Below are 27,872 nucleotides of genomic sequence, written 5' to 3'. Positions count from 1 at the left end.
CCATGTGAGGAATGTACTGGCTCAGTGGAGTGGGGCAGGGGCATGAGATCAGCCTGTTACCAGTGTTGTGTGGGTCTGATGTGGAAAACCCTTCTTGTGAAGGTGTTCAATCCATGTGAGCCATGGAGCTTCCCACATCCCTCTAAGGTTCCTGCTCCTTCCTTCCCTCCTCACCCACATTATCCTCTCCTGGCTCATGGCAGCATGTTTCCCAAAGACAGCAGAATTTTCTTGGAATCAAGAAGAGATTTTGCCCTTTGGAAAACGACGACTTACTCCCAGCCAGGATCTTTGTCCTGGAGTTTAAAGGGCAGGAGTTGTTGCTCCTCCTGGAGCCATGGGTTGGTGTAAACCCTGAGTGGGAGGGGTGTGTGTGAAAATGCAATAAGGAAATATTAGGGAGCAGAGGAAACAGTGAGAGCAGGTGCAGAGGAGGACAAGCAGCATGGCAGAGCTCAGTGTTCGCTCCGTTCTGGTCACTGGGGCCAACCGAGGCCTCGGCCTGGGACTCGTCCAGCATTTCCTGAGGATGCCAAAACCACCACAGTGGATCTTTGCAGGCTGCAGGGACCCCAAGGGACAGAGAGCACAGGTGAGCCTGGGCTGGGAGGCAGTGGCTGTGCTGGGGGATTGGAGGACTCAGTGCCAGCAGGAGATTGGAACAGGGAGGGCTCTGGCAAGAGTCTGGAGACTCAGTCAGGCACCTGGGCCACAGGGCAGCTGGGCTGAGACAGCGGGAGAGCAGCTGTGCATGGGATGTGTGGAGGGAACTGTGCTACTTGGCCATAGAGTCCTCCCCATCCATTGGGTTCAGGGCAGCTGGAGCACAGTGCACGGTCCACAGCAGAGCAGGGATGGAGCCAGAGCAATGTTGGCTTTTCCTGGGAGAGGCTGAGTCTCTGCACAGCCCCTCCAGCCTCTCCCTGCCTACACAGTGCCCTCTCTTTCAGGAGTTACAGAATCTGGCCTCCAAGCACCCCAACATCATCATCATCCCGCTCGGTAGGTGCCCCAAGCTGGGGATCCTTTGCCCCAGTTCCTCTGGCGAGTGCCCAGGCTGGGCACACCCTGGGAGCCCCATGCTGGGAGGGAGCTGTGCCAAAGAGCTGGTGCCTGTGGGGCCATGGGCACTGCCACCTCTGGGGGGACACAGGGGACTCCCCCGTGGGGACACAGGCTCTGACCTCCCTGTGTTGGCTCTGCAGAAGTCGCTGACCCCAGCAGCATCAAGGCAGCTGCAACCAAGGTTGGGGAGCACCTGGGGGGCTCTGGGCTCAACCTCCTCATCAACAATGCTGGAATTGCAAGGCCAAAATCCATTGATACTGAGACACTGGAGACTATGAATGAGGTTTACACCACCAACACTGTTGGACCCTTGCTGATGGGCCAGGTGAGTCCCCAGCACTACAGCATAGCTACAGAAGGAGCCTTTCTCATATCTTCAAGCTGGACTCTCTAGAGGGTGTGAATGGCCAGTGGGAGGGGCTCCTGTCACTGTTCTCTTGCCGGGTTGATAAGAATCTTGTAGTGCCAAGGGCTGGAGCTCAGGAACTGGAGCCTGGCAGGGAAGAGCAGGGAGGATGCCCCAGTGCTGGTGTCAGTGTTTCCCACTGTGGAAGGAGCTTCTCCCCTGCCCTGTGCCATGTCCATGTGTGCTCCTGTCCCGTCTGTCTCCACACAGGCCTTTTTGCCCTTGCTGAAGAAGGCTGCCCAGGGGTGCCCAGGCTCAGGGCTGAGCTGCAGCAAGGCTGCCATCATCAACATGTCCAGCTATGCAGGCTCCATCGAGGATATGTATGTGTGGGAGTATGGACAAGTTGTCTCCTACCGCTGCAGCAAGGTACTAGCAGATTATGCTGGGAGTGAACCCAAGCATTTGCCCTCCAAATGATTACATTTCCTTCCAAACTCTCTGTTTGTGCCCCTCTCTACACTGTGACTGAGCTCCTGTCAATCCCTTGGTACCCATCATAGCACAGTTAAGTGCCTGGCCCTGGGTTTTACCTCAGAGGGATATGATATGGTGCACCTTCAATTAGGCAGGGCATCTGCTCAAGTGAAGTGAGGGAGTATCATGTACCCCAAGAAGTGGCCCCCTCTGCCCTATCCCTGTAGGGTTGGCACATGTCCCCTGGCAGCTGCCTTTCCCCTCCCACCACCCTGCCCTGCCTGTCTCCTCACAGGCTGCTCTGAACATGCTGAGCAAGTGCCAGTCCCTGGCGTACAAGGAGCACGGCATCCTCTGCGTCGTCCTCCACCCCGGCTGGGTGCAAACTGACATGGGGGGCGCAGGATCCTTTAAGGTAAGAGAACTCCTGTCCATGGTCTGGGAGAACCTCATCGTTTAGGAATACAGAATGTAATGGCGTCTCATGCTGGGCTATGTGAGAGCTCCTGGGCAGATACCCTGGAGGCACAGGAGGCAGGGAGATCAGCAATTGGGAATGCTTCTTGCCCCGGATAATGGTCTATTTCAAGGCAGACCCTTGAGCACCAAACTGTTGTTCCCTCTGCTCTACAGCCTCCCCTGACAGTGGATGACAGCGTGCAAGGGATGCTGAAGGTGCTGTCCTCCATCTCTGAGAAGGAGACCGGAACCTTCCTGGACTGGGAAGGGAAGGTCATACCCTGGTGAGATGCTGATTCAGGATTCTGACTCTGAGAACCTTTGCTGCTGCACCATGTTGTGCCTGTCCCTTAGTAAATGAGTGTCCACAAACAATAAGTAGCATTGTGTGAGCCTTCTTCCCTTGATCTTCGATTAACTGTCACTGAGAGAGTCCTCACTGGTGCTTTGAGAGTTCTTCTCAGTTATTTCCTCATATCATTGAGCTAGGCTGGTCTGAACATTCGTTCTTATCTAACTGGGGGCCTGGACACCATCCTGATAGAAATTTGTCCCTGGACTTGTCCCAGAGCTCTCCCTCAGAATGGCAGCACCACCTTACAATGACTCAGGCATTCCTGCCAGTCAGTCCTTCCTCATTTTTCAGTACAAAGTCCAAGCAGAGTATTGCTCAGTGTTAGCTCCTTCACCACATAGGTCAGGAAGACAAAACCTGATGTGATCTTCCTGGCTTGCTTTCGCTCTTCTTTGTTCCTCCAGCAAAGATCAAGCTAGTTAAAAACACCCACGAAGACCAGGGCCTGAAATGGGAAATCTGTAAGTGTAGTCTTGAGCCGTCTCAGGGTTGGGAAGCTATTCTGTGTTCCTGTTAAATCCTGTCTATAACTCTTCTTGGCTGCTGTGCTCCCTGTTCTGGGCTGGTGTGTGGAGGCAGGATAGGCTCTTACACCTCCATGGGGGCTCCATGAGCAGAGCAGCTGCTGTGCTTTCTAGAGGTTTCCTGAAATTTCTACCTGCCAAGATCTGAGCAGTCTCCCTGACAAAAAACAATCGGTGTCAGTTTTTTAAGATTAACACAGTGTTACACCAATGAGAAAGTTTATGCCTTTTTGTGAAACACACATGTGAAAACAAATAACCCCGGGAAAACTCCGTTTCCTTTGGGCCCTCACGAGGTAACTCGGGGGGCCGGGCAGGGGCGGGCGGGCTGTGAGGCAGCACGGGAGAAGCTGCCGGGCCTGTTTGCAACCAAAGCCTCATAGCCCGAGGGAGGAGAGGGCTGTTGTTAAAATCCTAAGCCATGCACGGGCAGGTTTGGCAGGACCCTGCCCTGCCTCCGGCCGGAGCAGCCCTGAGCAGCCGGGCCCGCCCTGCCGCCCCTGCGGCCTGAGGGAGACACAGCCGGGCCCACCCCGCCCCTCACGCTTCCCTGCTAGGCAGAATGCCTAGATAAAAACACGGGCCTAGATAAAGGGAAATGTATTATATAAAACCATTCTGCTTAGATACCCCTGTTATGAATATTGTGTTTTCTAAATAACTTGTATTTTATACCGCTTTGCAAAAAGGTTTTCCACGGCCTGAAAGGTTTTTGCAAAATCAGATTTCCTGCCTTTGTTGTAATCAATTGCAGCCTGAAAGATTTTGCAAAATCAGATTTCCCAACTTTGTGTGATCAATTGCAGCCTGAAAGGTTTTGCAAAATCAGATTTCCTGCCTTTGCGTAATCAATTGCAACCTATCTGCTAAGACCAGACTTCCCACTTCTGCTGTTTTGTATCTGCCAAGACCTGATGGTTGCTTGGCAAATTGTACAGAGAGCAGTTGCACGGATGTTTCTTTGACCACCTCTGCTTACCTGGCAGAATTATGCCAACAAAACAATAACAATTATTAAGTACTACAAGGAAAACCATCCTATAAAAAGGAGCTGCAAACCAAGTTTGGTGGAGCGTGGAGCGGGCGGTGACCGCTCATGTTTTCCTTAGCGCTGCGCTGCTCTATCTATATAAAATAAAGCAATCTAAATTTTGCTGAATATCGAGACTTTTGTTTCTCATTTATAACAGTGGAGAGAAAACCATCCAGCCCAAAGCTGGAATTAAATGCAGCAAATACCAAAAAACAGCCATGGAGCCAGAAAACCCATCACCGCTTTCTGGCTGGGTCCTACAATCGTAGCCAGCCCTAGCGTGGCCTTAAAAAACTCTTTATCATAAATAGCTCCAACTGCCCCACCTGAAGAAAAATCACAAAGTCCTCTGCTGCCCAGGCAAGGTATTAACTCTTTCAATGCCCAAAATAAAACTTTATAAATACTTTGTTGTTTCTCTTTAATAATAAAAAAAAAAGAACCAAAATAGTGATACACACTAAAACAACATGAAAACACCGAAGTGAACAGAAGGAAGAGTCAAATACCAAATGAGAGAAAGAGAAGAGTCATGGGCTGAAATTTCTCTTTTTTAAGCTATGGAGAAGAAACTCTTATTTCCCTATAACACGTAAAAATGTTGTGGGGTGGATGTGACTGTTCTAACTGCAGATAGAAGCAGAGGTGTTAGCATTAGAGTAAGTAAATGTTGAGATGTTTGTAATCCCCTGAGTTTAAATAGTGAGAAGATGAAAACCTCTGCTGTTCCACAGGGAAAAAGAAGAATAAGATGAAAAAAGACCTCTGTTTTTTCAGAAGTGAAAAGAGCTTTTGTTTAATCTGTTATAATCAGTATGCCCCATAGTTAATATAGTCCTCAATAATGGTTCTGAAAAAACTATTAGTTGAGGAAGAAATTTTTATATAGTAATCAGAATTCCATTCTCCTGGGTGGCTGATCATTGTAACATCAAGGCCACAAAAAAACTGTTTGTTGTGGAGAAATCTCCATAGAAGAGGGAAGTCTACGCTCCCAAGCGAATTGGTAAAAGACTATTTTAGAGATGGTAAACTGACTAAGTCGTTTTCTGTACGTTTTCAGTGGGGGATAACAAAAAGTGGTCTAGAGTTTTATTCTAAGTTTTAGTTTCTTTCTTATAGTTTCTAATAATAAAGTTTCTCTTTGTACTATTTAAAGTTAAGTCTATTTGACCTTCCTCCTAATCCTATCTCACAACAAAAAAAAATTTCAAATTAATAAACCTGAACCACTACACTAAATCAGTGTTTCTGCCTAGTTTCAAACTAAAATTAAAACAGGTGCCCACAGGTCCTCTGGGACTCGCCATAGGGCTGATGGAGTGGGGTGTGGGACCAAATGGGCACATGGGGCCTCAGGATTCATGGGGACACCAGGGATCCCCCACTGTGTATCCTGTGATGGGGTATCCATGGAGGGGTGGGCAGGAGGCAGCAGTGGGGAATGTGGGCTGCCTTGGATGTGGAGCAGGGAGCTCTCACCCTCACTGAATCCTTTCTTCACCACCAGCACTGAGCCCAACCTGCACCAGGGCTAGAAAATTCAACTCTGAAGTCACCAAAGTACAATTCTGAAGGCATAAAATTGGGGAGGAAACATGGAGAAGAATCATGAACAGGCAGGGAGGTGGCAGTGGGGCCCTGGGGATGATGGATGACAGGGACTAAGGACATTCTGGATTCTCCAGACCTCCCTGACTGTATCCTTTTCACAGCACCACTCAGCTCCTCATGGAGATCATTGTGCCATTTGTTGTATTTTTACCAAATTCCCTCAAATTTGTTGTATCACACACGACGCTAAGAAGTTAATTAATCCCTCACCTCTTGTATCACTTAGATTTAGCTGAAATGATTTTAACTTTGACTTTGCTGTATTACAAGATGATGGCCCCCACTGCATAAGGCCCCTCAACAGCACTGTCCTTTGCAGCAGTCTCATTTCCTGGGTGCCATCCCAGCACCGCCAGTGTTTTACACAATTTAGCGCCCCATTCCAGATTGCCAAGGCTCTGAGCAGCATCATCCAAGTCCATTTATAGCCTCCTTAATTAAACAGGATTTGTTGGCCGGGCTGGGCTGGGTGTCCATGCCGGGGGAGGGGACAGTACAGGGACTCCCCTCCCCGTGTCCCAGCGTGTGGCAGGACCCGGCAGGTGGCAGGATCTCTTGTGCTGTGATCGTATAGTGGTCAGTACTCTGCGTTGTGGCCGCAGCAACCTCGGTTCGAATCCGAGTCACAGCAATTTTTGCCAAGAGCGGGGAGGGAAGCAGCTGAGAGGAGGTGGTTTGTGGTTTGGAAAGATACCGTGCCCTGGGAGGGGGCCACAAGCTTAGATGGTCCAAGAGTGACCAGACTCATACCAACAATGATTTCCCAACCTGTAGTCACTGTGCAGGGTTTCTCCAGTGAGGCTGCAGTGACACTTCTGGGCAAGCACTCCAGCTTCTCCATTTTCCAGGCAAACTTGAGAATTTAGAAGAGTTCACCCTGCCTTCCACGTTTCACTTCCTCACAGTTTTGCAGAAAGAGGATGAGAAGATGCTGTGGCCACCCTGAAGAGTGAGAGGACATGGGAGGCACAGCTTGCTCAGCTCCTGGCCCCCAGGGCATGAAGGATCGGCAGAAGGAGGAAGATAACCAGATTAAAGTCCTGCAGCTGACACTCCCTGCTCCAGAGGAGCAGGATTTTGGTTGCAGATCTTCCAGGGATGCTTCCACAGCAGAGGCAAAATCGACCCAGACCTGAGGGGTGACCCTGACAAACTGTAGGTCTGGGAGCTCGAGGTCTCACGGGCACCAATAAGCAGGTGGAGATCTCTGGGTGTACCAGGAGATGCTTCAGCCTGGGGGAGCCCCTTAAACTGTTTCCTTTACTCTTCTGGAGCTTTACTGGAGTCACCCTGTTTGCTTGGACTTGGTGCCCTCTCCTGACAGCTGCACAGAACTCACTCTGGCCGGCAGCTTTCAAAAGAGAAGTTACATAATGTGTGGCACAGGCTGGTGGAGAAGGCACCACCCGAGCAGTGGGTCTCAACTCGTTGTGGGAGCAGCTGAAAGCAGCAGAAAGCTGCAGCACTCAGTCAGGTGGGTTTAGGCATCTGAGGGCTGGTGCTTGGGAAAAGGAGAGAGTGGATTTCTTTTCTAGCACAAAATAAATTTATTTTCTTTTGTATCTTATCCAGAGCAAGAAGAAAAATAAAAATCATTGCACATTTACTTTTGGGATTTTCAGTTTATAGAGCACTTGCAGGACTTCACACTCCTCCAACATTCATTTACTGAAAACAATATCTTTTTACTTAGGGTAAGCTCAAAAAGCATTTTTCCCTTCTAAAGATAATACAAGGGGGAAGAGAAGGCAAACATCTGGAGGAGTTGCCCATTAGCAGCAGCAGTGCCTGCCCCACTTTTACCCAGCAGAGATACAAAGAAATACGTAAGTTCTCATTCCTCTTTTCTTCCCCCCCCCCCGCCCCCCAAAAGTCAATGTGATATGTAAGGCCACTAAACTTACCTGAAAAATAATTTACTATGCTTGAGCAACTGATGTATATTCAGGTTGAAAAACATAAACGGTTTTTTACATAGGACAGGGGATATTTTTCATCCAAAATATCCTGAAGTGTTTATACACCTACAGGGCAGTTCGGGGGCAGTGTGATGATCCCACAAGTCACTGCAGCCTCTGCTCTCACATGAATTGTATTCCCTTAAAGTGGTGCAGGGTTCTGCTGGGAAACTTCCACTCATCACCCTCCCAGTGAAAAAGAGTCCCCTGATGTCCAGCTGGAGCCTCCTGTGTGTGACCATGGCCTCAGGCACTGGGCACCTCTGAAGAGAGCCTGGCTTCCCTCCCGAGACAGATGCTCCAGTCCCTTCAGTATCTTCATGGTGATCAGCGCACAGAAAAAAACAACTGCCAGCAGGAACCCAAACTTTAAGAACACAGCCTGAAGTCAGTTGGGGCACGCGAGAGAGCACTGGAAACACAATCCCCGACTTCTTCCCTGCATCAGTTGCCCCAGGCGGGACTGTCCTGGCGGGAGGAGGTGCCGCTCCTGCCCGTGGGTTCCTAAAGGATAAAGCCACCGCCTGAACAGGGGCTTGAACCCTGGACCCTCAGATTAAAAGTCTGATGCTCTCCCAACTGAGCTATCCAGGCTCACATTTGGGCTCAGGGGTGCATGTCTGTGACAGACAGGGGAGACCCCGCTTTCCTGCAGCATTGCAGGGACACTGTGGGGACTCGCTTTGGTATTTCCCACTCCCACGCCACCCCAGCGAGGCAGCCGGCGGGGCCAGACTGAACACGCGGGTTCTGGGAGTCTCCCCGGGCACTGATCAGGCACAGGGATGCGCCCTGGAAGGCGCCGGTGCCGCAGGGATGCAGGAGCCGAGGGGAGCAGGATGCTGCGGAGCGGCTGTGAAGCCCCCGCCGCTGCCAGAGGGAGGCAGGAGGGTCCGGCGGGGCACAGGGGCAGCAGCGGCGGCTGTGGCCGCTCAGGGCTCCGGGCTCCGTCTGTGCCTGCAGCAGCCTCGGGTGAATCCGAGTCCCGGCGGCGCTGCCGCAGCAGCCGCGTTACAGCAGCAGGGAGGCGGCTGCGGGGAGCTGGGCTGCACAGACCGAGCTTGGATGGGCACTGCAGGTGCCACCCCACATATCCTCTTGCCCTTCCTCCCCATTCTTCAGGAAGGGGCTCCTGTGCTCCACGGGGAACCCAACCTGTCAGCCAGCACACCCATCCGTGCCCTACAGCTTCCCGGTCCCACCTATCACTTCTCGGAAGGAAGAAGACATCTGTCTGTCTGCACTAAAATACGATTTTGCCCCATCCCTTTAAGTGTTCAAGGCCACGTTGGATGGGGCTTGGAGCATCCTGGCCTAATGGGAAATGTCCCTGCCTATGGCAGGGGTTTGAAATGAGATGAACTTTAAGGTCCCTTCCAGCCTGAGCGTCACTTTTCCCTGAGGGTCCCCAGTACCCAGTGCAGGCTGAAGCTGCAGGGGCTTCCCCCAGCTGGGACTGTCACAGAGGATGTGTGGATCCTTCCAGAGGATGCTGCACAGAGCAGAGGCAGTGCCCAGGATGGCACTGGGGAATGTGGCACTGCCACGTGGCACAAGGAGCTGCCCAGATGTGTCTTTTCTTATCCCAATCTCTCCATCTTCTCCCAGATACCTGGAGTCCACTTAGCCACGCTGGCAGCACCAGCATCCCCTGCCGGGGGCAGGAGGAGTGGAGAGGGGCTGCATTCACCAAGGCAGGGAGTGAGCAGCCCTGGGGCGTCACCCCTGGAGAACCATGCATGGGTAAGAACGTGGCACCTCCCCAGAACACAGCAAAGGGACACTGATGCACTGCTGCTCAACATGCAGCACAGCACCCCTGAGCAGGGCTCTCGGGGCGCTAAGAGCCCCATGGCACCGCTGGACTGCTTTTGACAGGCCATGGCTTGTCCATAAGGTCAGTCCTTCGTCCCTCCCCGTCCCTCCTCCTCCTCATGGCCAGCCCCTTACAGCTCTCCCCTCCCCTGCAGCCCGGGTGCCTCTTGGCTGGACCTGCGTAAAAATTATAAAAGGCTGTTTGGCTCGGGGCCGTCCGGAGGATCCCGGCCGAGCCTGCCATGGGGAGCAGCGGCGCCGGGGTTGCTGTGCTGACGCTGTCGCTGCTCCTGCAGCCCACGTCGCAGTTCTGGCTCTTCAATGTCCTCTTTCCACCCACTACCACCCCAGAAGCTCCCCCGACAAACAGCACGCCGCCCGTGGTGCTCGGTAAGGTCGCGCCAGCGCGGGCACCGTGGGGGTACGGGTGGGCACTCTGCCATGCAGCCCCCCGAAGCTGGCAGGGAGGTTGGGGTCCCACGCCGCTGGTGACTCGGTGGGGTTTGGCTGCGATGGTTCTGACTGCCTGGATTGGAGCCACCAAGTGAGGGTGTCACACAGCTCCTCAGTTCCCTCCTATTCACTGGGATAGGGACACAGGGCTGGCCATGCCTAGTAGAGCTTTTTGGAGTTGAGGGGATAGACTGAGCACCCCAGAAAGTGAATGGATCTCTGATATCTCCCACCTGGCCCACAGAGTGTTTTAGAGCTTGTTTGGGTCTGGGGAACTCTGCTGGCAGAGGGACAGGGGCTGCATCACAACCTTTTCTGCCACTTCCCAAGTGGGCTGCCATTGGTGCGGTGGGTGGATCCACCACCTCTCACTTCACTGATCCTTTGATCCCACTCCATCCTGTGTCTTCTCCCACACCCTGGAGATGGCTAAGTCATCCTCTGCTGCAAAAAAGAGGATCCATCTCACATCCCACCCAATACCAACTCCAACTGGGGGCAGGCCAGCAGGAAAAGGGGCACAGGGAGATTAGAGGAGATGCGGGGGCATCATCTCAGGGAGGTGGAAGCAGCCACCACCATCTGATGCCTCTGTGCTGCATGGCTCTGCCTTCCTTTGCCCCTGTGCCATCACCAGACACTTGAGCTCAGGTTTTGCTATGAAAACTATGCTGAGCAGAGTTGAGGTTTTCCTCCTTTTTCTTGAATCGTGATGAGTTTCCCCTTAAAAAAAGAGAAGAGAAAAAGCAGAAGATCTCTCACTGCTGCAATGCCAAGGGCTGACCCTGTAAACTCCCTTCCCAGGGGCATCAGAGTGTGCAGGCCTCCATGTCCTGGGGTGGCCAGAAGGTGTGGGTCAGTGTCACCAGATGCCTCTTTTCAGGATTACCTGTGACAGTCAGAGCATCTCCTTTTGTCCCTGGTGCCAGCCTCGGGCCATGTCCCACGCCCAGCCAGACCCGGGTGCCCCTTGTGCCACTTGGCTGCCCCTCAGCATCCGCAAGTAACCCATCCCCCTGGGCCGGGCGTCCTGGAAACCCCCAGTGCCCTTGGGACCACTGATAACCCCTCTGCCCTCACAGAACTCCCTTAATAATTACCTAATGTCCTCTGGAAGGGGAGGCAGAGCTTGGGGCTGTGTGCCAGGGGCAGGGGGGTGCTGGCTGTGCACATTCAGGAGCTGTCAGAGCAGATCATGATCCTGCTCCTCTTGCTGACCAGGAAAATCCCTTCTGCCCACTCCCTACCAGGGCACTCCTACATCTGTCTGATCCCCATCCAGGTGCTTTGAAGACAGGATTAGACCCTCTCTGTACCCCTAGAGACATGCCACAGGCATGAAGGAGCTGTGAGGCAGATTGAGGAAAGTTACTGCTACATCTCCTTCCCCTTTTGCATGGCATGAGATGATCCACACCAGCACCAGCCATGTATTGCAGGCAAGTCCTTGGACCTGCTGGGGCCTTGGGATTTGTCACCTCGTGCTCTCATTCCACCAGGTTCACTGTCCCCTGCAGTCATTCACCTCTAGTCCTCACCCTCACAGTCAGTGCTGGCACCAGGACCTTGCTCTTGGCTCCTGCACACAGCTGGGAAAACTCTCCATGGTGTCTGATCCCAGCACAGACACATCTCCCAGGGAAACAGCATCATGGCTGTCCCATCCCAGCTGGGAGCCACACTGACACTCCCAGAGGGAGCCCAAACACCCCTTCATTGAGAGAGGCAAGGGCACACAGATGAACTTGCTTAAAGCTGTGCTGTTTCCTGCACACACTATTCCCATTGAACTTCCACAGAGATCAGTTCCACTCAGCATTGAACCACTTCAGAGACTTGGTTCAGGCTGTATGGAGGGTTTAAAGTTCAGGAAACTCTCCCTGGGAGTTTTGCATCCCTGAACTGATCACTACCCCAGGACAAGTTATCAGGACTGCATTGGGAGTGGGCAGCCCCAAGCAGCACCAATTTCTTCCCCCAGGCTGCAGCAAAGAGAGGAGGAGGGACACCCATGAAGGGAGGGGAGTAATCTGGAATACTTTGTGCTGCTGGGGACTCACACATTTGAGCCAAGAGTGACAGCTCTGGGGGTGACCCCATGGAAATGCAGCTCTATGGGTTCCCAAGGGTGTATTTTAGCACTGTTTTCATGCTCACTCAGCATCACAGCTCCAACCATCCTCTCCCCTATGTGGAGCAGGTCATTCTCCAGGTGCTCCAGCAGGGGAGCACTGCCTGGGGGATGGAGTAAGCACAAGGTTGGACAGCCCTAGAGGACTAGTGGGATGGGGTTTGTAACTGGCTCTGCTCTCCCTCTGTGGTGCCTCCAGTGCCTGGCTGTCTTGGGAACCAGCTGGAAGCAAAGCTGGACAAGCCAGATGTGGTGAACTGGATGTGTTACCGCAAAACAGAGGATTATTTCACCATCTGGCTCAACCTCAACACCTTCCTGCCAGTGGGAGTTGATTGCTGGATTGATAACACCAGGTACCATCCAACCCTACCCTGGGAGCTCCCTGGGAAATTACCTACCAAGGATCTCCCTCCCCTCTCCTCCCTCTGGCCATGATCTGGAAAAAAATGGAGGGACCATGGGGTTGTTTGGGAACACAAGTGACTGGCTACTGCTCTGAGCATCTGTCTCTGTCCCAAGTCCCTGCCATGTGCTCAAGCCCAACCAGGCCACCCTGAGCACCCACTGGAGATGCTGCCACCCTTCCCAGGGCTACAGGGTGAGGGGGCTGTGGTAAATGGTTCCATCAGAGCCTCCTGTGCCAGGATGCCAGGAGAGCAGAATGTACACTGGCTGGGCTCCAGTGCACCTTACATCCACACAAGGCTTGGAAACAGCCAGGTCCAAGCTGCTATCCAGTGATCTCCACCCCAGCCTCATGTTCCCCATGGGGACATGGCTCTTCTGCCACCTTGTGTCCTGTCCCCACAGGGTGGTGTACAACCGAACCTCTCGGAAAATGTCCAATGCCCCAGGGGTGCACATCCGCGTTCCTGGCTTTGGCAAGACCTATTCTGTGGAATACCTGGATCAGAGCAAGCTGGCAGGTGAGAGGAGGAGAGGCCAGGGTGTCTGGGACCTACATGCCCCCTGCAAATGGGGACATGTCCCCACATCCCCAGCAGGAACTGGTTCTGCAGAGACCCCAGGGCACTGGGCTGAGGGACATTAGCCTGGGGGACACATGAAGCTGAGTGCTGGCAGGGAGCACCCTATCCCTTACCCCAGTACTCAATGGGATGCACAGAATCACTACATCTGGCTGGAGCTACAGGGCTTATCAGGGAACATTTTGACCATGACCAGGACTAGAATGAAAAAAGCCTGACAAGAGAAGATCACAGAACTAATTCCCACTTGTTCCCTCTGCCCACAGGCTACCTGCACACCATGGTGCAGAACCTGGTGAACAACGGCTACGTGAGGGACCAGACAGTTCGGGCAGCCCCCTACGACTGGAGGGTTGGACCCCGTAAGTCTGGGGGTCGTGGCCAGGACCCTGTGCACACAGGGAAGCAGGATGACCCTCATGCCATCATGCTCCCCTCTTGTCCACAGAGGAGCAGCCTGAATACTTCCAGAACCTGAAGGCTCTGATCGAGGAGATGCACGATGAGTACCAGAGACCTGTCTTCCTCATTGCACACAGCATGGGCAACCTGCACGTCCTCTACTTCCTGCTGCAGCAGACCCAAGCCTGGAAAGATCATTACATCGGGGGGTTCATTTCCCTGGGTGCCCCCTGGGGAGGCTCTGTCAAGCCCCTGCGTATCCTGGCATCCGGTGGGTGACTCCTTGTGTGCAGCCACTTCTATGTTCTCTTTCCCTCCTGCAGAAATGGAAGGGTGGTGGTGGGCAGGGAAAGGACACAGTGGTTAAAGAGGTGGGGGACACAGTGAAAGTAGGGGGACAGTTCCTGTTTAGCCTCTTTGCAGCCCAGAAACTCACAATCACTTGCCTAATGCTGACAGCCCAAAATATCTACAAGTCACAAGTCCAAAAATGCATGAGATTAAAAATCATGTGCTTGAAGGTTTTAACATCTGGTCCGTTGCATCACCCTTAAGTCACCTGCTAATATTTTTCTCTCTTACCACAAGAGCCAGAGATATTTTTAAGGTCATCTGAGGTCATTCCAATGTCTTAAGACTCCAGACATACCAAAAATGCCAAGACTTGAAGGAAACATGCAAGTTGTTTCCTACTGCTGCTCGCTTCTGTCCCTGCAGGCAGGTGTGCAGGTGCCAGGGTTGCAGGGAATGTTCAGGGCTGAGTTGGTCTGTGCCACCACATATCCAGGTTTGTCTCCACTCAGGCCCTCTGAGCAGCTAGATATTGGGAGATCAAAAACACAAGAGACAGGGCAACTGAGAGACTTTTTAAAACATGGTTTATTGCCTCATGGCGTCAGTCTCATTGAAGGGTGAGACATTAAAGGTGTTACATTTAATGCCATAATATCAGAGTCCATCTAATTCTGAGTTACAATGCCTTATGTTAGTTTTTTAGCCAATCACATACTTCTATGAAACTCGGTAGCATCTTTTTACACCAATCATTAATTGCTTTGCTTTTCCCGGCTTTGCTGCAATGTTTCATTTTTTAACCAATCATGTAACACTTCATAAACCTACATTGATACATCTGAAGCTTCTAACTAATTTTATAACAGTCTCTATTGCTAAACTTTAAAATCCTTTATGCTCTTACTTAACATATTGCTTTGCTTTTCTTACATATCTCTATTTGCTTAAAACATATTTTTTACTTAAACTACAAACTTATATTCTTGTTTTATGCCTGTTTCATTTGGTGGTGCCATTTGTGATGAGCCCTCGTATGTCCTGCAGGTGACGAGCAGGGTATCCCACTCATGTCCAACATCAAGCTCCGTGAGGAGCAGCGCATGACCACCACCAGCCCCTGGATGTTTCCCACCACGCTGGCCTGGCCCGAGAGCCACGTTTTCATCTCCACACCCTCCTACAACTACACCTACCGCGACTACCAGCGCTTCTTCACCGACGTCAACCTGGAGGATGGCTGGTACATGTGGGAGGACATGAAGGATTTGTTGAAGGATTTGCCCCCTCCTGGGGTGGACACGTATTGCCTCTATGGCACAGGCTTCCCCACTGCAGAGACTTACGTTTATGATGAGCGTTTCCCATATGAGGACCCTGTGAACATAATTTATGGTGACGGGGACGACAGTGTCAACACACGGAGCTTGGAGCTGTGCAAGCGATGGCGTGACCAGCAAAAGCAGAAGGTGTTTGTCCAGGAGCTGCGAGGTGCCCACCACTTCAACATGGTCTTCAGCAACCTGACACTCAGTTACATCAACGAAATCCTGCTGGGGAGCAAAGAGGAGCAGGGGGAGCCAGGGCAGGCGAGATCCAACCTAGAGGCTGGGAAGTTGGGAAAGATCCTACGTGAACACAAGGTCCTTAAGGAGCCTAAAAAGAACTGAAAGGAGAGAGGGCCAGCTTCCCTCCATGATGGTAGGCACCACAAACTGCTGTGCAGGGGAGCAAAGGACTTGGAGCTGAGTTTGGAAGGAAAGTGAGCAAGACCAACAGCTCAGGTGGATGGGCTGGCACCCACTTCCACACTGATTGGTTCTTCTTTCAGGAATGGTGATTAATTCTACTTCAGAAGCTTGTCACTTCCCACCAGCAGGTGGATAATTAACCATGCTGCCAGCTCTTTAACAACACACTTGTGAATTCCAGTATACGCACCAGCCCTCGTCGCTAGCAAGCCATTTTTAGGCACTTTAGAGGCTGTGGACTTGTGGTGCCATAGCTTCTGCTCACTTGGGACAGAGCAACTCACATCACAAGAGCAGGCTCTGACTTACCAGGTGGTCACAGAGGTAGTAGCATGGGGGTAGCACAGTAGGTATGGCTTACAGAGCAGCGAGCTAGGCACCTTGGGCAAGACCAACTCAAAATCAGCAGACTTACAAAATAATAAACACACTTTGCTTCTGTATGCTGAGCCTGCCTTGTTCTTCAGAGCTGGATGGTGAAGCCAGCCATAATCAGAGAGTGAGGTGCTTGCTGCCTGCAAGCATGAGACAGGGCTTTGGGAAAAACCCCAAGGCCAAATATGCAGCTGGAGTTGGAGATGCAACCAGGGCTGGCAACACAATGCGGGTGACACTGTGGTTGGGGTTGGTGACATAACCAGGGTTGTAGGTGCTACTGGAGCATGATGCAACTGGTGCTGGCAGAGCAACTGGGATGGAACTATAACTGGCCTTGGAAATGCAGCTGGGACTGGTGACGCAACTGGGGGATGGAGATGCGAACAGGGTGGCAATGCAGCTTGAGACAGGGATGGCAATACAAATGCGGTGACACAGCTGGTGCTGGCCCTACAACCGAGGCAGCAATACATCAGCGACAAGCTGTGCAACTGGGACCGGCAGTGCCTTCGGGGCTGCCGGTGCTGCCGCGCTCGCCCCGGCCCCGTTGCGGAGCGCAGCGCTCCGGGCCGGGCGCGGCTGTGCCGCCGCGGGGCGGGGCGGGGAGGGGCGGGGCTCTCTCCGCGCTCCCCTCCCATTGGCCGCGGCGCGCCGGGCGCGGCGCTGATTGGCGGGCGGCGGCGCGTGCTCGGGGCGGCGGGGCGGGGCGCGGAGCCGGCGCAGCGCCGGTGCCGCCGCGCTGGAGGCCGCGGGCGCGGGCTGGGCTGCCATGGGCTCGGGCGCCGCGGGCTCGGGGGCGGCCGGCGGGCCGGGACACGGCGCTGCGCTCTGCCCATGCCCGTCCCCTCCGCCGCCCCCCCGCACCGCGCTGCCCGCGGGGAACCCGCCGCCTCTCCGAAACCGGGGCCGGGCCGCGGCGGAGCGAGGGCGCGGCGGGGCGCGGGGGGCTGCGCGCCGCCGCCCTCGCTGCCGCACATCGCGCGGGGCCGCGGGGAGGAGGGCGGCGGGCGGCGCAGCCCCTGCCTGCTCGTGGCGCTGCGGCCGCGGAACGTGGAGGCGGAGCGGGAGCGCTTCTTCCGCGCCAGCTTCGCCTACGACCCGCAGTTCGAGTACGCGGAGCCGGTGCCCGCCGCCGTGCTGGACAAGTACGGGGCCGCCTCCGACCGCTTCGTGGCTCAGGTGAGGCGGGGCCGGGCAGGGATGCTCGGCCTGGAGGGAGGAGGAGGGACCCCAGCTCGCCCGTGGGCTGGTGCGAGGGTGTGGGATGTATCCTGGTGGGACTGGCCAGGAGATGGTCCATGCTCATAGAATTCTGGAAAGGTTTGGGCTAGAAGGGATTTTAAAGACCGTCTAATTACCCCACACGCCCTGCCATGGACAGTGACATCTTCCACTAGATCGGTTGCTTCAAGTCATATCCAGCTTGGCTTTGAACATTTCCAGGGATGGGGCAGCCACAGCTTCTCTGGGCAACCAGTGCCAGTGCCTCATCACCTTCACAGGGAAGAATTTATTCCTAAAAAATAGCTTTTTATTCCTAAAAAATAGCTTAAAGCCACCATCAGTCCACTTCACACCATTCCCCTTTGTGTATGTGTATGCCTTCTTTCCTTCCCAGTTGCTGCCTTATCCCTCTCCCCTTAACACCTCTTGTATCCTACCTTTAGAACACTCACCCCGTGGTTTCTTAAACCTCAGGTTTTAGTAAGCTCACCTTACCTGCAGGGATGGTACATGCTCCATGGTGATATGGGTCATGCTGGTGCTGGGTGATGCCGGGTTGGATGGGGCTTTGAGCACCCTGGTCTAGTGAAAGGTGTCCCAGCCCATGGAGGAGGATTGGAACTAAATGATCTTAAATGTCCCTTTCTACCCAAACCATTCTGTGTTTCTATGGTCATACTGGTTCCTGCCTATGCTGGGAGGTGTGCTCCATTAGGGACACCTTGCTGGTGTGTTTGGGCACTTGTTGCAGTAGAAATAACAGCAAAGGAGCTGGAGCACATGGGTGACAGCATGGGAAGTGGTCCTTAGCCTGATGGTTGTCTGGCTTGTTTTCTAGAAGACCTAAATGTTGTCCAATGCAGCAACATCCTTAAGGCATCAGCAGACAAGGCCAGTAATTATATTAATTGGTGTAGAATCCAATTAAGGAGTCTGTATTGTTTTGCTTAACTGTTTCCACGGCTTATACACTACTGAAACATTTCAGAGTTGCTCTCTGCCATGGGGATGGCACTGAGAAAACAACTCCTGGTCATTCAACAGGAGAAAAGAGGCAGGAGTGTGCTTTCAGGGTTCTCTGCCCACAAATGAGCCTTTTGTGGATGCAGGAGTAGAGCTGCTCTGTCCCTTCACCCTGTGCTTGGAGCTGGGAGCCTGGCCACGTCCCAAAATCAGTCTGCACCTGGGAATGAGCATCTTGCCTCTAGGAAGAGCATCCTTTCTGCCACAAACAAGTGAGCAGATAAAAACCCACTCATCCCAAATTCAGACTGGCACACCAGAAATGTTTCTTTGCACCTCTCAGTCAGGAGTTACTTGTTCCAATAACAACTTCTTCACTGATTTATGTATTGTTTTTCAATGTTTGCTTATTCCCACATCACTGCCCATGTCTCTGCCTGGATTATTCTCCAGATGATTCAGGTCCTTTCTGTAAACAGCTTTCTAAGCAGTTTGTCATTCCCAGTGTGTGGCCTACCTCTGCCCCAGATAAACTGGTGCCAGCAAGGCTCTTGCAGGGGAGACACTGACGCCTGCAAAGACCTCACCAGCTTCCAGCATTTCCCTCCTGTATTTTATTCCTTGAGTCCTGCAGTAAAAAGAGTTGCTCAGAGCTGTTTCACCCCCTGCTTTTTCCTTTGGTGCAGTTGGCTTGCAGCACAGTAAAAGATGAATATTTGAGATTATTTTTCTCTGGGCAGTGCTTTGAATGAATGGAATTAAGGTTTGTAACCACTGTGGATCCTGGAAGCTTTTGCAAGAGATATTAAGTGTTGAGTGTTTTTGCCAGTGTTTCTCCAGGTTTTTCCAGCATTCATGGCACTGTTCCTCTGCTCTTACCCTGCAGTAACCTCCTTCCAGTCTCTTTTATTTTGGGGAGCATTTTTTTTGTTGGCAGCTAACTCTTAGCTATAAACTGTTATTTTCAAAGACCTTCATTAATCATGGAGATTAAATAAATAAGACATTTTGCTAAGTCAGCATCCTTGGATGTGAGCAGACAAACCAACACCACCTCCCTGCTTCCAGCTGTTGTGCATAGCTTGGGGGTTATTTTATTTTCTTAATAGAAAACTTAAATAAGCCCAGGAGGATTCTTCCTGTGGAGGCTCATTGCCCTGGAGATCACATCCCTGGTTTGCCACGTGAATTTGAGCGGCACCAGCACAGAGCTGGGGGATTTGTTATCCCACTGCATATGGTGGGTGCATGATCTGGGGATGCTCAGAACATTAAACTTGGAATCTCAGGAATTTTGCTCACCAGGATGTGCTCTGAAGGTCAGGAGGAGCCCTCTGGTTGTCTTTATCCTGGTCATCAGCTGTGCTGGGTTTCTCTTGGCTCAGTGATTTGGGTCCCCTGGGAGGAGAGAGAAAAGTGGCTGAGCAGAGGTGGGAGGATAAAAGGTCCTTTTTCTGCTGTGCTCAGCTGAAGGTGCCTTGCAGTGCTGTAAAAATGATCCTGATTGTTCTGCACACAAAGCAAAAAACCCCAAAAACCCCCACCCCAACCCCCAGAAAACAAAACTAACAACAGAAAAACTGTGCACAGCTTCTCCTGGAAAGACACAGTGACTTGAAAATAAAAACCAACTGTGAGAACTGCCCAGGGAAGGAAAATCAGGACCTTCTGCAGGGATAGAGGAAGTTGCTCACCAGATGCAGATCTAAAGCCCCTTTTAGGATCATAGAATTGTTTAGGTGGGATAAAACCCTTAAGATCAAATCCAGCTGTAACTTAAGCACTGCCAATCCCACCACTAAACCACATCCCCAAGTGCCACATCTACATCTTTTAAATAACCTCCAGGAATGGTGACTCCTCCACTGCCCTGGGCAGCCTGTTTCAATGCTTGACAACCTTTTCCATTAAGAAATTTTTTCTAATGTCCGTCCTAAACCTCCCCTGGGACAACTTGAGCCATTTCCTCTTGTCTTATGGGGTGTTGGGTGATTTGAGCACCAGTACTGGTAGTGATCTCCTGATCCTGGGTAACCTTAGGGACTAGGGAGGGACAGCAATTGGTCCTGGGCTGGGAAGCTGGGCAGGTTTGCAGATGCAATAAAACCACTGGAAAAACTCCAGAATTGGTTGAAAGTCATCTGCTTTGGAATATGTACTAATGTAATATTAATATAATATATAATATTAATATATATTTCAATGACTGGAGAAAGTAATTGCTTGAAAATGTCTGCAATGGAAACACACTTTTTGGGGAGGAAATGTGCTAATAAATGTTCATATTTTATAGATGCTCCATAAATATTAATGTGAATAATGGAGCACGTGATGCATTTATTAGAAGGCTGCTGGGTGTACAGCAGGCTGGTGCTGCTGAGACCCTGTTTGAAGCAGAATCATTGCAGAGTGTGATGCACAGCCTCACTGCTGAGCTTGGAATTCAGCCCCAGAGTAAGAAATTCTGGGAGTAAAAAGCAAGCTCAGAAGCTGGAGATCTTTGTGCAGGCACTGGAGTTTGCAAGGAAAACTGAAAGCAGAAAAGGCTGAAAATAACAATGGATTTAAACCACGCTGTGATGATGCAGTTTCACTTCTGCTTTGCCCCATTTCTGCAAGAGATGCCTGCAAGGGTGGCAGGAAGCAGAAAGAATATGCTGTGGGTCATGCTGATTGTGTGAAATGTCTGTCTGTCCTGGTGGCCTCCTCCAGCCAGCTCAGTCTCCTTGGTTTTTTTAGATCGTGCAAAACCACAGCATATTTTGGAGGCACTAATCGGGGGTTACCTTCACTGGGTTTGCTGCATGTGGGATTTCAGGCTGTATTTGTAAGGTGGTGGGGAGGTGTTTGTGCTTATTTTGTGCTTTTTCCTGCCACAGGCCATCAGGATCATCCGTGCTGTCCTGGAGAAGTACGGCACCTACGAGAGCTTCGAGGTGGCCACGGGCGGGAGGCTGCTGAGCAAGTGCCAGATCTGGTCTGTGATCCGAAAGTACATGCAGAAGGAAGGCTGTGCAGGAGAGGTAATCTGTGTCCCTGCTTTATCACTTGTAAAACACAGCAAAATATTGATTTTTCTGATAAAAAGGATCCAGATTGAGAAATGTTTTGGTTACAAAGAGGAAACTTTTCTGCTCTGAGCAGTGGTGTCCTTTCACCTCCAGCTTCACCCATACCCGGCTTTAGCACATGGTGCTGGTTCCCCACAAAATTCCATGTTTTCCATGTGTATCCCCCTTTTGTGCTTGAGAGAGAGGGAGCAGCTGCTGCTTGTCTGCACAGCCATGCCAGGAGCCTTTTGCTGTGTGCATGAGGCATCAGTTACTGTTGGGAAGTCATCTCTTGCTGTTGGCAGTGGGAGGGCAGACTTCCCCAACAGCTGCCTTAACCCACACATCCAAAAGCAAAGCCAGGGGAAGGGATTTCCTGCCATCCTGCAGGACATGCAGGTTATGGTGCTTTGGGTTTCAAAGCTGGGAAATACCTGTTTAAGATACACAGTAGCCACTTGGGATGGAGCCAGGGGAGAATTCAACATCTAACCTGGTTTCTCTGCACCTCCTGCAGCATCCAGCTTGGGGCATCCTACAGCTGCCATTGAGCTTTTTTTTTCCCCTTCTGCCGGCAAGGTGTGGGCAAAACACTTCCACCTTCCTGGGTTTGAGGTCTAAGAAGGATTTCTGGACCTGGCTTTGTGTGGGTTGGCTTGCAGGGCTCCCTGGGGCTGTTGGCTGCAGAGCAGGGGCTGTGCAGTGCTGGATGGTGTGGGAGCTTCCTCATCACTGCTTCTTGGCCAGACTCTATTTCCTACTTCTGATTTTCCACCTCTGTCTCCAAAGAAGTTTATTGATGAGCCTTTCTCCAGAGCATCACCTTGCCCAGTGGTACCCAGTGCATTCCATGCAGGCAAAAGCAGGAATGAGTGGTCCCCTGAGGTCCCTCCTGCTCAAGGATATTCCTTTCCTCCTCAAACACCCTTGGTTTGCCCTGATGCCTCCTGAGGGTGTTCCTGGGATGTGGATTTGACACCTTGGTCCTCCTAAGCCTTTGCTTGGGACAGAACAGATTTCTGCAGATGTTTCCCTATAATTCATCTGCCTTTGAGTGCCAAAGACCAGTCCCAATACCAGCCAAGATCTGCCAGTTTTACAGACCTGCACTTTTAACTTGCTAGTTGAGCTCTGTCTCTCGGGTTTATTAATTGATTAAATTCAGCTACACTCTTCTCCATTAATTGAGCACTGGCTGGGCAGAAAGCCATTGACTTTCTTACATATTGGTGTACAGCTGGCTTCCTTCCAACCCTGTGTAATTGTCCCTGTACTCAAAACTATTAGGTGTTGGACTCAGTGAACTTTGTGGGTCCCTTCCAGCTCAGGACATTCTGTGATTCAAGGCAACGCAGGGTTCAGTCACTGTTTGCACATCGGTGTGGCTGTTTTATCTGGGACTTTTGATAAGTGCTTTTATCAAAACAATGAAAGCATTGGTTTGTTCCCTTCTATCCAGTGGAAATTTTGCTGGATGTGTTTGGGGTAGAGAAAAGAGAAGGGTTGTACCTACTGCTCTCCATACAGCGATCTTGGCAGAGCTTGCTCCCTGTACAAAACTAAAACTTGTTGAAACTTCTGCTTCACTGATAACCTCACACTCTGTCAGGGAACTGGGTGGTTTCAGGGGTGTATCTCCCTCCCTGCACCTGTATCTCTGATTCCTGACTTTCACCATCTGTGCCTTGTCTGTTCTGCCGTGCCCTTTGCTTCTCTGATACATACTAATCGTGGTGGCTTGCTTAAAAGAGAAGAAACTCGTGTGGGGGTAGAGCAGCTGGTGTGTCCCTGCCCAGGCTCCTGGCAGGCAGCGTGGCCAGGCTGGTGGCAGCCTCTGCAGCTGCCCTTTGTCCCCAGCACTGATCAGCAAAGGCAGGATCCTGCATTCCAGCACTGCAGGCAGCGTGCTCCTGGGTAAGTGTTCGTGCTGTCATTGAATTTGTGCCCTCAAAAGCTGCTTTGTGGGGGTCCAGGCTGCAGATCCTGAAGCTCTTCTGCTTTTCCTCTGATGTAGGACAGACAAGATGCTACCAGAGGTTTCCATATGGATTTCAGTGGGCTCACAGCTTGCAGCAGAGAAGCACCTGGCCCCGCTGGTAAGTGCTGCATGGCAATCCTTGGGGTTGTGGAGTGTTGTCAGCCTAAACTGTGCTAGCTGGTGGCTCTTGGGATCCCATCAGTGGTGTCCCTCTACCTCTGAGCTGCTTGCTCAGTGTTGGAGGTCCTGAGCAGTGCCAGGTTGCTGGGGAGAGGCAGGAACCAATACCCCAGTGGCATGGGGACCAGCAGAAGCCTTCCCTTGGTTCCTTGGGATGAACTTTTTCTCCATCAGTGCATTCACAAAAGCTGAGCAAAACCATGAACCACAAGGATGTACTGGGGATGCTGCTCAGAATGAGAGATGTCACAGACCTGGAGAGCTGGTGCTCCTCCTCTTTGGCTGGAGTTGCAGCCCTGGTTGTATCTGCAAAGCTGGAGGGTCCCAAAACAAGGCAAGTGGTGCTGCTCAGTAGGATGGGTTTTTGTAGCACAAGAAGGGCTGCAGTGGGCAGCATAAGAAGCTGTGGTCTCTGGCACTGCCCAGAGTCCCTTTCCATTGCTCCTGGATGGCTGGTTCTGCACGAGGAGTTAGAGGTGAACTGACAGTTCTCAGCGTTGGAGGGATTCCTTTTCACACTGGTGTATTTTAACCCAGGTAAGCAGTTGCACTGTGAGTATGTTATGTTGTTTGTTTGCCCAGTGGTGGACTCTGTTAGGCTGCACTTTTGGCTTTCATAATAAATAATAATAAATCTGACTTAAAGCAAACCAATTCAGTCTCCTCTCTTTTTTTTTTTTTTAACAAGAATTGTCAAGTAGTAACACAGGCACGTTTTCATCCTGAAAAGTGTCAGTTATGAATTAACAGATGATTTATAGAGTTAATAGGTATGTTTTGATTGCTATCTTGAGGTTTGCCACTGCCAAACCTTGGATGCAAGGGCTCCCATCCTCCTCTGGTGATGCTGCAGCCTTGAGTTGCTGCAGATCTGAAGTCAGGTGGTCAGAAAGTGCTGCTGGCTGGCATGTTAACTTCTGGTGAGCAGCTCTCTTGGCTCCAGCACCTGTGTTAGCCAGGTTTCTCAAAATACCATTTTTTTCAGTATAAAGATACTGAATAGTCCTACAGATGCAATGCCCATCCCTGCTGTGAATTGTGCCCAGCACACACAGTTTCTCCTGTGAGGGTGAGCTGGCGTGGAGCCCATGTCTTCAAAACTCAAAAGAATCCGTGGAGGAGTCCATGAAAATGGAACCAGAGCCTTGGATCCCTCAAGAGATGTTTCTTGGGGGGTGCAGAGCCATTACAAAGCTGGATTTTGTGCTGGTTGGTGTTCTGAGTGGGGTTAATGGCCAGAATGTTTAATGTTTAATCCCATTGATAGTGGGGCTGAAGAAGGGGGCCCAGGCAGGTCTCCAGAGGATCCATCCTGTGTGGCCACTGAAGTGTTGGAGCCCATGGGAAGAAGCTGGGGAGGGTGATGCTGGAGCCAGAGGGTGCTGGAGGAAGCTGCCCAGGAGCTGCCTGCTCCCCCCACAGTGCCTGCTCAGCTTTGGTGGCTGTAAAGAGATTAAAGGAGCTCCTTCATCCCTGCATGAGATCATCTCCTCTCATTATCCCCCCCACCCCCAGCGGCTCTTGCTGTCTGTAATTCCTTTGAGGAGCTGCAGCACAACCCAGTGATGGTGCAGCAGTGCCAAACGGCGCCAGTGGGTTTTTCTGACCATCTGCCACCATCCCCCCCTCTGCTGAGAGCCAGGCCCCTCTCATGGCCCTTGCCTCCTCCTCCTCTGCAGGTGGTGGTGCAGCTGACCGATGACCTCCTGTCGCAGGCAGTGATGATGGTGGAGGACAGCCGGCCCACGCTGGCCATCAACCTGGCCGGAGCCCGGCAGCACTGGCTGGAGGGGATGCTGCGCCACGAGATAGGTGAGTGGGGCTGCGGGCAGGGGCAGAGCCAGGGATGTGCCAGCCTTGACTGCTGTGCCAGCATTGACTGCTGTGCCAGCATTGACTGCTGTGCCCTCTCCCAGGCACCCACTACATCCGGGGGGTCAACAACACCCGCCAGCCCTGGCACAGCTCCGAGGGCCGCAGGCAGTACAGCCTGAAGCCTGCCAACCCCACGGAGGAGGGCCTGGCCAGCCTGCACAGCGTCCTGTTCCGCAAGCAGCCCTTCCTGTGGCGGGCAGCCCTGCTGTACTACACCATCGAGCGCGCCAGCCGCCTCTCCTTCTCGGCGCTCTTCCGGGACCTGGAGCAGTACGTGCAGGACGCCGGCGTGCGGTGGGAGTACTGTGTGCGGGCAAAGCGCGGCCAGACAGACACCTCCCAGCCAGGTACCGCTCGCGGCTGCCAATTCAGTTTTGAATTATTGACTTATTTTATGGATTTTTTTTTTTTTTTAAGAAAAAACTGTGGTATGTTTTGTTGCTGTGTGTAGGTTGAGCATCACCACTCCTGTAGAGTGTGAGTTGGCATAGGCAGCTGGAACAGGCGCAAACTCGTGGCTAGAACATAAAAAGTAAATTTATTTGCATTACCTTTTTAACTGAGGGATACCCAGAGCAAAAACCAACACCTAGACAGAGGAACACAAGATCAGAGGATCACTGGCCTGCTGTTCACAAGCTTATCAAGAGTTACACCCAGGTGCAAGGTCACTTGAGCAATTTACAATCCTCCAGATCAGTGTTTTGCTTTTAACCCTTTCCTCCCAACAGAGCCACAGTACCCAATCCCCACATCCATCCCCAGCACCACTCTCCCTGTCCCATAGGAGCAACTTGCACAAGCTCTTGGGGAAGCAGCAGGCAAAGGACAGGAGAAAGGAGCATTCCTGTGGATACCTTTGGATGCTTGCAGTGGTCTACCCTTTAAAAAATTACTTGGGAAGAAGTATGACAGTATCCCAGTGGTGTTTGTGGCTCTCACTGCACCCAGCTGCCTCCCCAGTGCTCATCCTTTGGGACCCAGCGGTCCTGAGCCCTGGCACATTCATGGGCAGTGCCCTCATTCTGCTTATTGTGGTCAGCAAACATTCAGGCAAGTGGAGGGTGGTGGGAAGCCAGGAGCCCTCTCCCAGGCCTTTTCTGCTGTTCCAGGCTGTTTCAGTAAGGACCAGGTGTACCTGGATGGGATTCTCCGCATCCTGCGCCATCGGCAGACCATCGACTTCCCACTGCTGGCTGCACTTGGAAAGGTAAGAGCCAGGGTGAGGGTGGGGCACAACCCCATCCCAAAGCTCACACGGGCTCCTTTCATCTCACATGGGCTCCCTCAATCTCATGGCTTCCCAAAAACCAGCCCTAAAGCTCTTTGTTTTTCCCTGCACGTCTCTGTGTACCAGGGAAGGGCTGTGCTGGGTAGGATGCAAGAAAGGATGGGACAATCCATAATCCTCTGTGGGAGACCTTAGGGAAGAGGCTTAACCCAGCAGGTTAAGCCTTTCTGGCTCTTGGCCACAGCAGTCCTGCTGTCACCTGTCCTTGCAGTGACCGAAAATTACCAAACCCACAAATCCTTGCAAATCCCACAGCCCAGCAGCTCTCCTGCTGCCTCCCACAAGCAGCAGCGATGTTTTGACTGACCCAGGGGGGCTGCAAGGGGACCAGATGCCCCCATGGAGGGGGCTGACCCATCTCTGTGCTTCCTGCCAGGTGTCCTATGAAGATGTGAACCGGCTGAAGGAATTTGGGGTGCTGGAGAAGGCGCGCATCCCCCATTTCATGCAGGATCTGGAGCGGTACATGAAGCAGCTGGATCACATCGTCACCACCAACGGACTGAACGAGGAGGAGCTGGAGCAGCTGCTGCCTGACTGAGGGGCACCCCCTGAAGCAGCACCCCAAGGGTGTGACTGGTGCTGTTCATTGGGTATTTATTGGGCTGGAGCAGAGGCAGAGCCCGAGGCGGGCGCTGTGCATGTACTGCTGTGTAGGGTAGGTGGCCAAGGGCCCTGTGGTTGTGTTGATGTGTCCCCTACATCGTCCCTGTGTATTTTGGGGATGGCTCCACGTGGCTTTGGGGAGCCAAGGAGGGTTCAGGGAGAGCGAGGGCAGAGTTGGGGTGATGTGCTGGTCCCCGAGTGCAGAAGGCTGTGTTGGGGGATTTCTGTAGGGTACCAGGAGTGCTCCTAGCACTGTGGGGCACCTGCTTGGGGTCAGCAGACAGGGCTGGGGACTCTGGGCTGTGCCTGGCAGGGAATAAAGGATGGATTGCACCCACAGATCACCTTGTGGATGCCTTTTCCCCTCCCTACCCCTCCCTTATGTCCCCCACCAGCAGCAGGAAGGACTTTAATCCCCCATTACAATCTCTGCCCAGCTCTGAACCCCAACTACAGCCACCCTGCCTGGCTTTGAGGACGTAGGGTGGGGATTTGGCTTGATGTTAGGAAAAAGCGTGTAATAAAGGTGATGAAATGGAAGAGACTTGTGGGCAAAAGGTTGTGGATAGCATTAAAAACCAGGCTGGCACCACTGTGAACACCCACCATGCCTCCTGCTGGCACAGGCAAAGCTGCATGGTCTCAGCTGGTGCATCAG

The 27,872-nt window shown here is 52.3% G+C and overlaps 3 protein-coding genes across 3 annotated transcripts; all 3 read left to right on the top strand.

The window, feature by feature from the left end:
* Positions 1 to 254: 254 nt before the first annotated feature.
* Positions 255 to 3,289, top strand: LOC306807041 (C-signal-like). Its single transcript, XM_079316294.1, has 6 exons — positions 255 to 592; positions 951 to 1,002; positions 1,206 to 1,393; positions 1,685 to 1,843; positions 2,187 to 2,306; positions 2,525 to 3,289. The coding sequence occupies exons 1-6, from the start codon at positions 446 to 448 to the stop codon at positions 2,636 to 2,638; spliced, it is 780 nt and encodes a 259-aa protein (XP_079172420.1). The 5' UTR covers positions 255 to 445; the 3' UTR covers positions 2,639 to 3,289.
* Positions 3,290 to 9,801: 6,512 nt separating this feature from the next.
* LCAT (lecithin-cholesterol acyltransferase) lies at positions 9,802 to 15,855 on the top strand. Its single transcript, XM_079315858.1, has 6 exons — positions 9,802 to 10,039; positions 12,433 to 12,589; positions 13,047 to 13,162; positions 13,492 to 13,587; positions 13,674 to 13,898; positions 14,966 to 15,855. Exons 1-6 carry the CDS (start codon positions 9,892 to 9,894, stop codon positions 15,586 to 15,588), a joined length of 1,365 nt encoding a protein of 454 aa, XP_079171984.1. The 5' UTR covers positions 9,802 to 9,891; the 3' UTR covers positions 15,589 to 15,855.
* Positions 15,856 to 16,748: 893 nt separating this feature from the next.
* On the top strand, positions 16,749 to 27,754 carry MATCAP1 (microtubule associated tyrosine carboxypeptidase 1). The gene is given in 8 exon segments (XM_079315830.1): positions 16,749 to 16,902; positions 16,904 to 17,009; positions 17,011 to 17,226; positions 21,114 to 21,257; positions 25,122 to 25,254; positions 25,359 to 25,664; positions 26,430 to 26,527; positions 26,985 to 27,754. Coding segments are annotated over 8 exon segments (1,254 nt in total). The 5' UTR covers positions 16,749 to 16,816; the 3' UTR covers positions 27,150 to 27,754.
* Positions 27,755 to 27,872: the final 118 nt, after the last annotated feature.

The sequence above is a fragment of the Erithacus rubecula genome (genome assembly GCF_903797595.1).
Source record: "Erithacus rubecula genome assembly, chromosome: 12".
In the NCBI taxonomy this organism is placed as follows: domain Eukaryota; kingdom Metazoa; phylum Chordata; class Aves; order Passeriformes; family Muscicapidae; genus Erithacus; species Erithacus rubecula.
The sequence above is the reverse complement of the archived record's forward strand: the minus strand, read 5'-3'. Positions and strand labels throughout refer to the sequence as shown.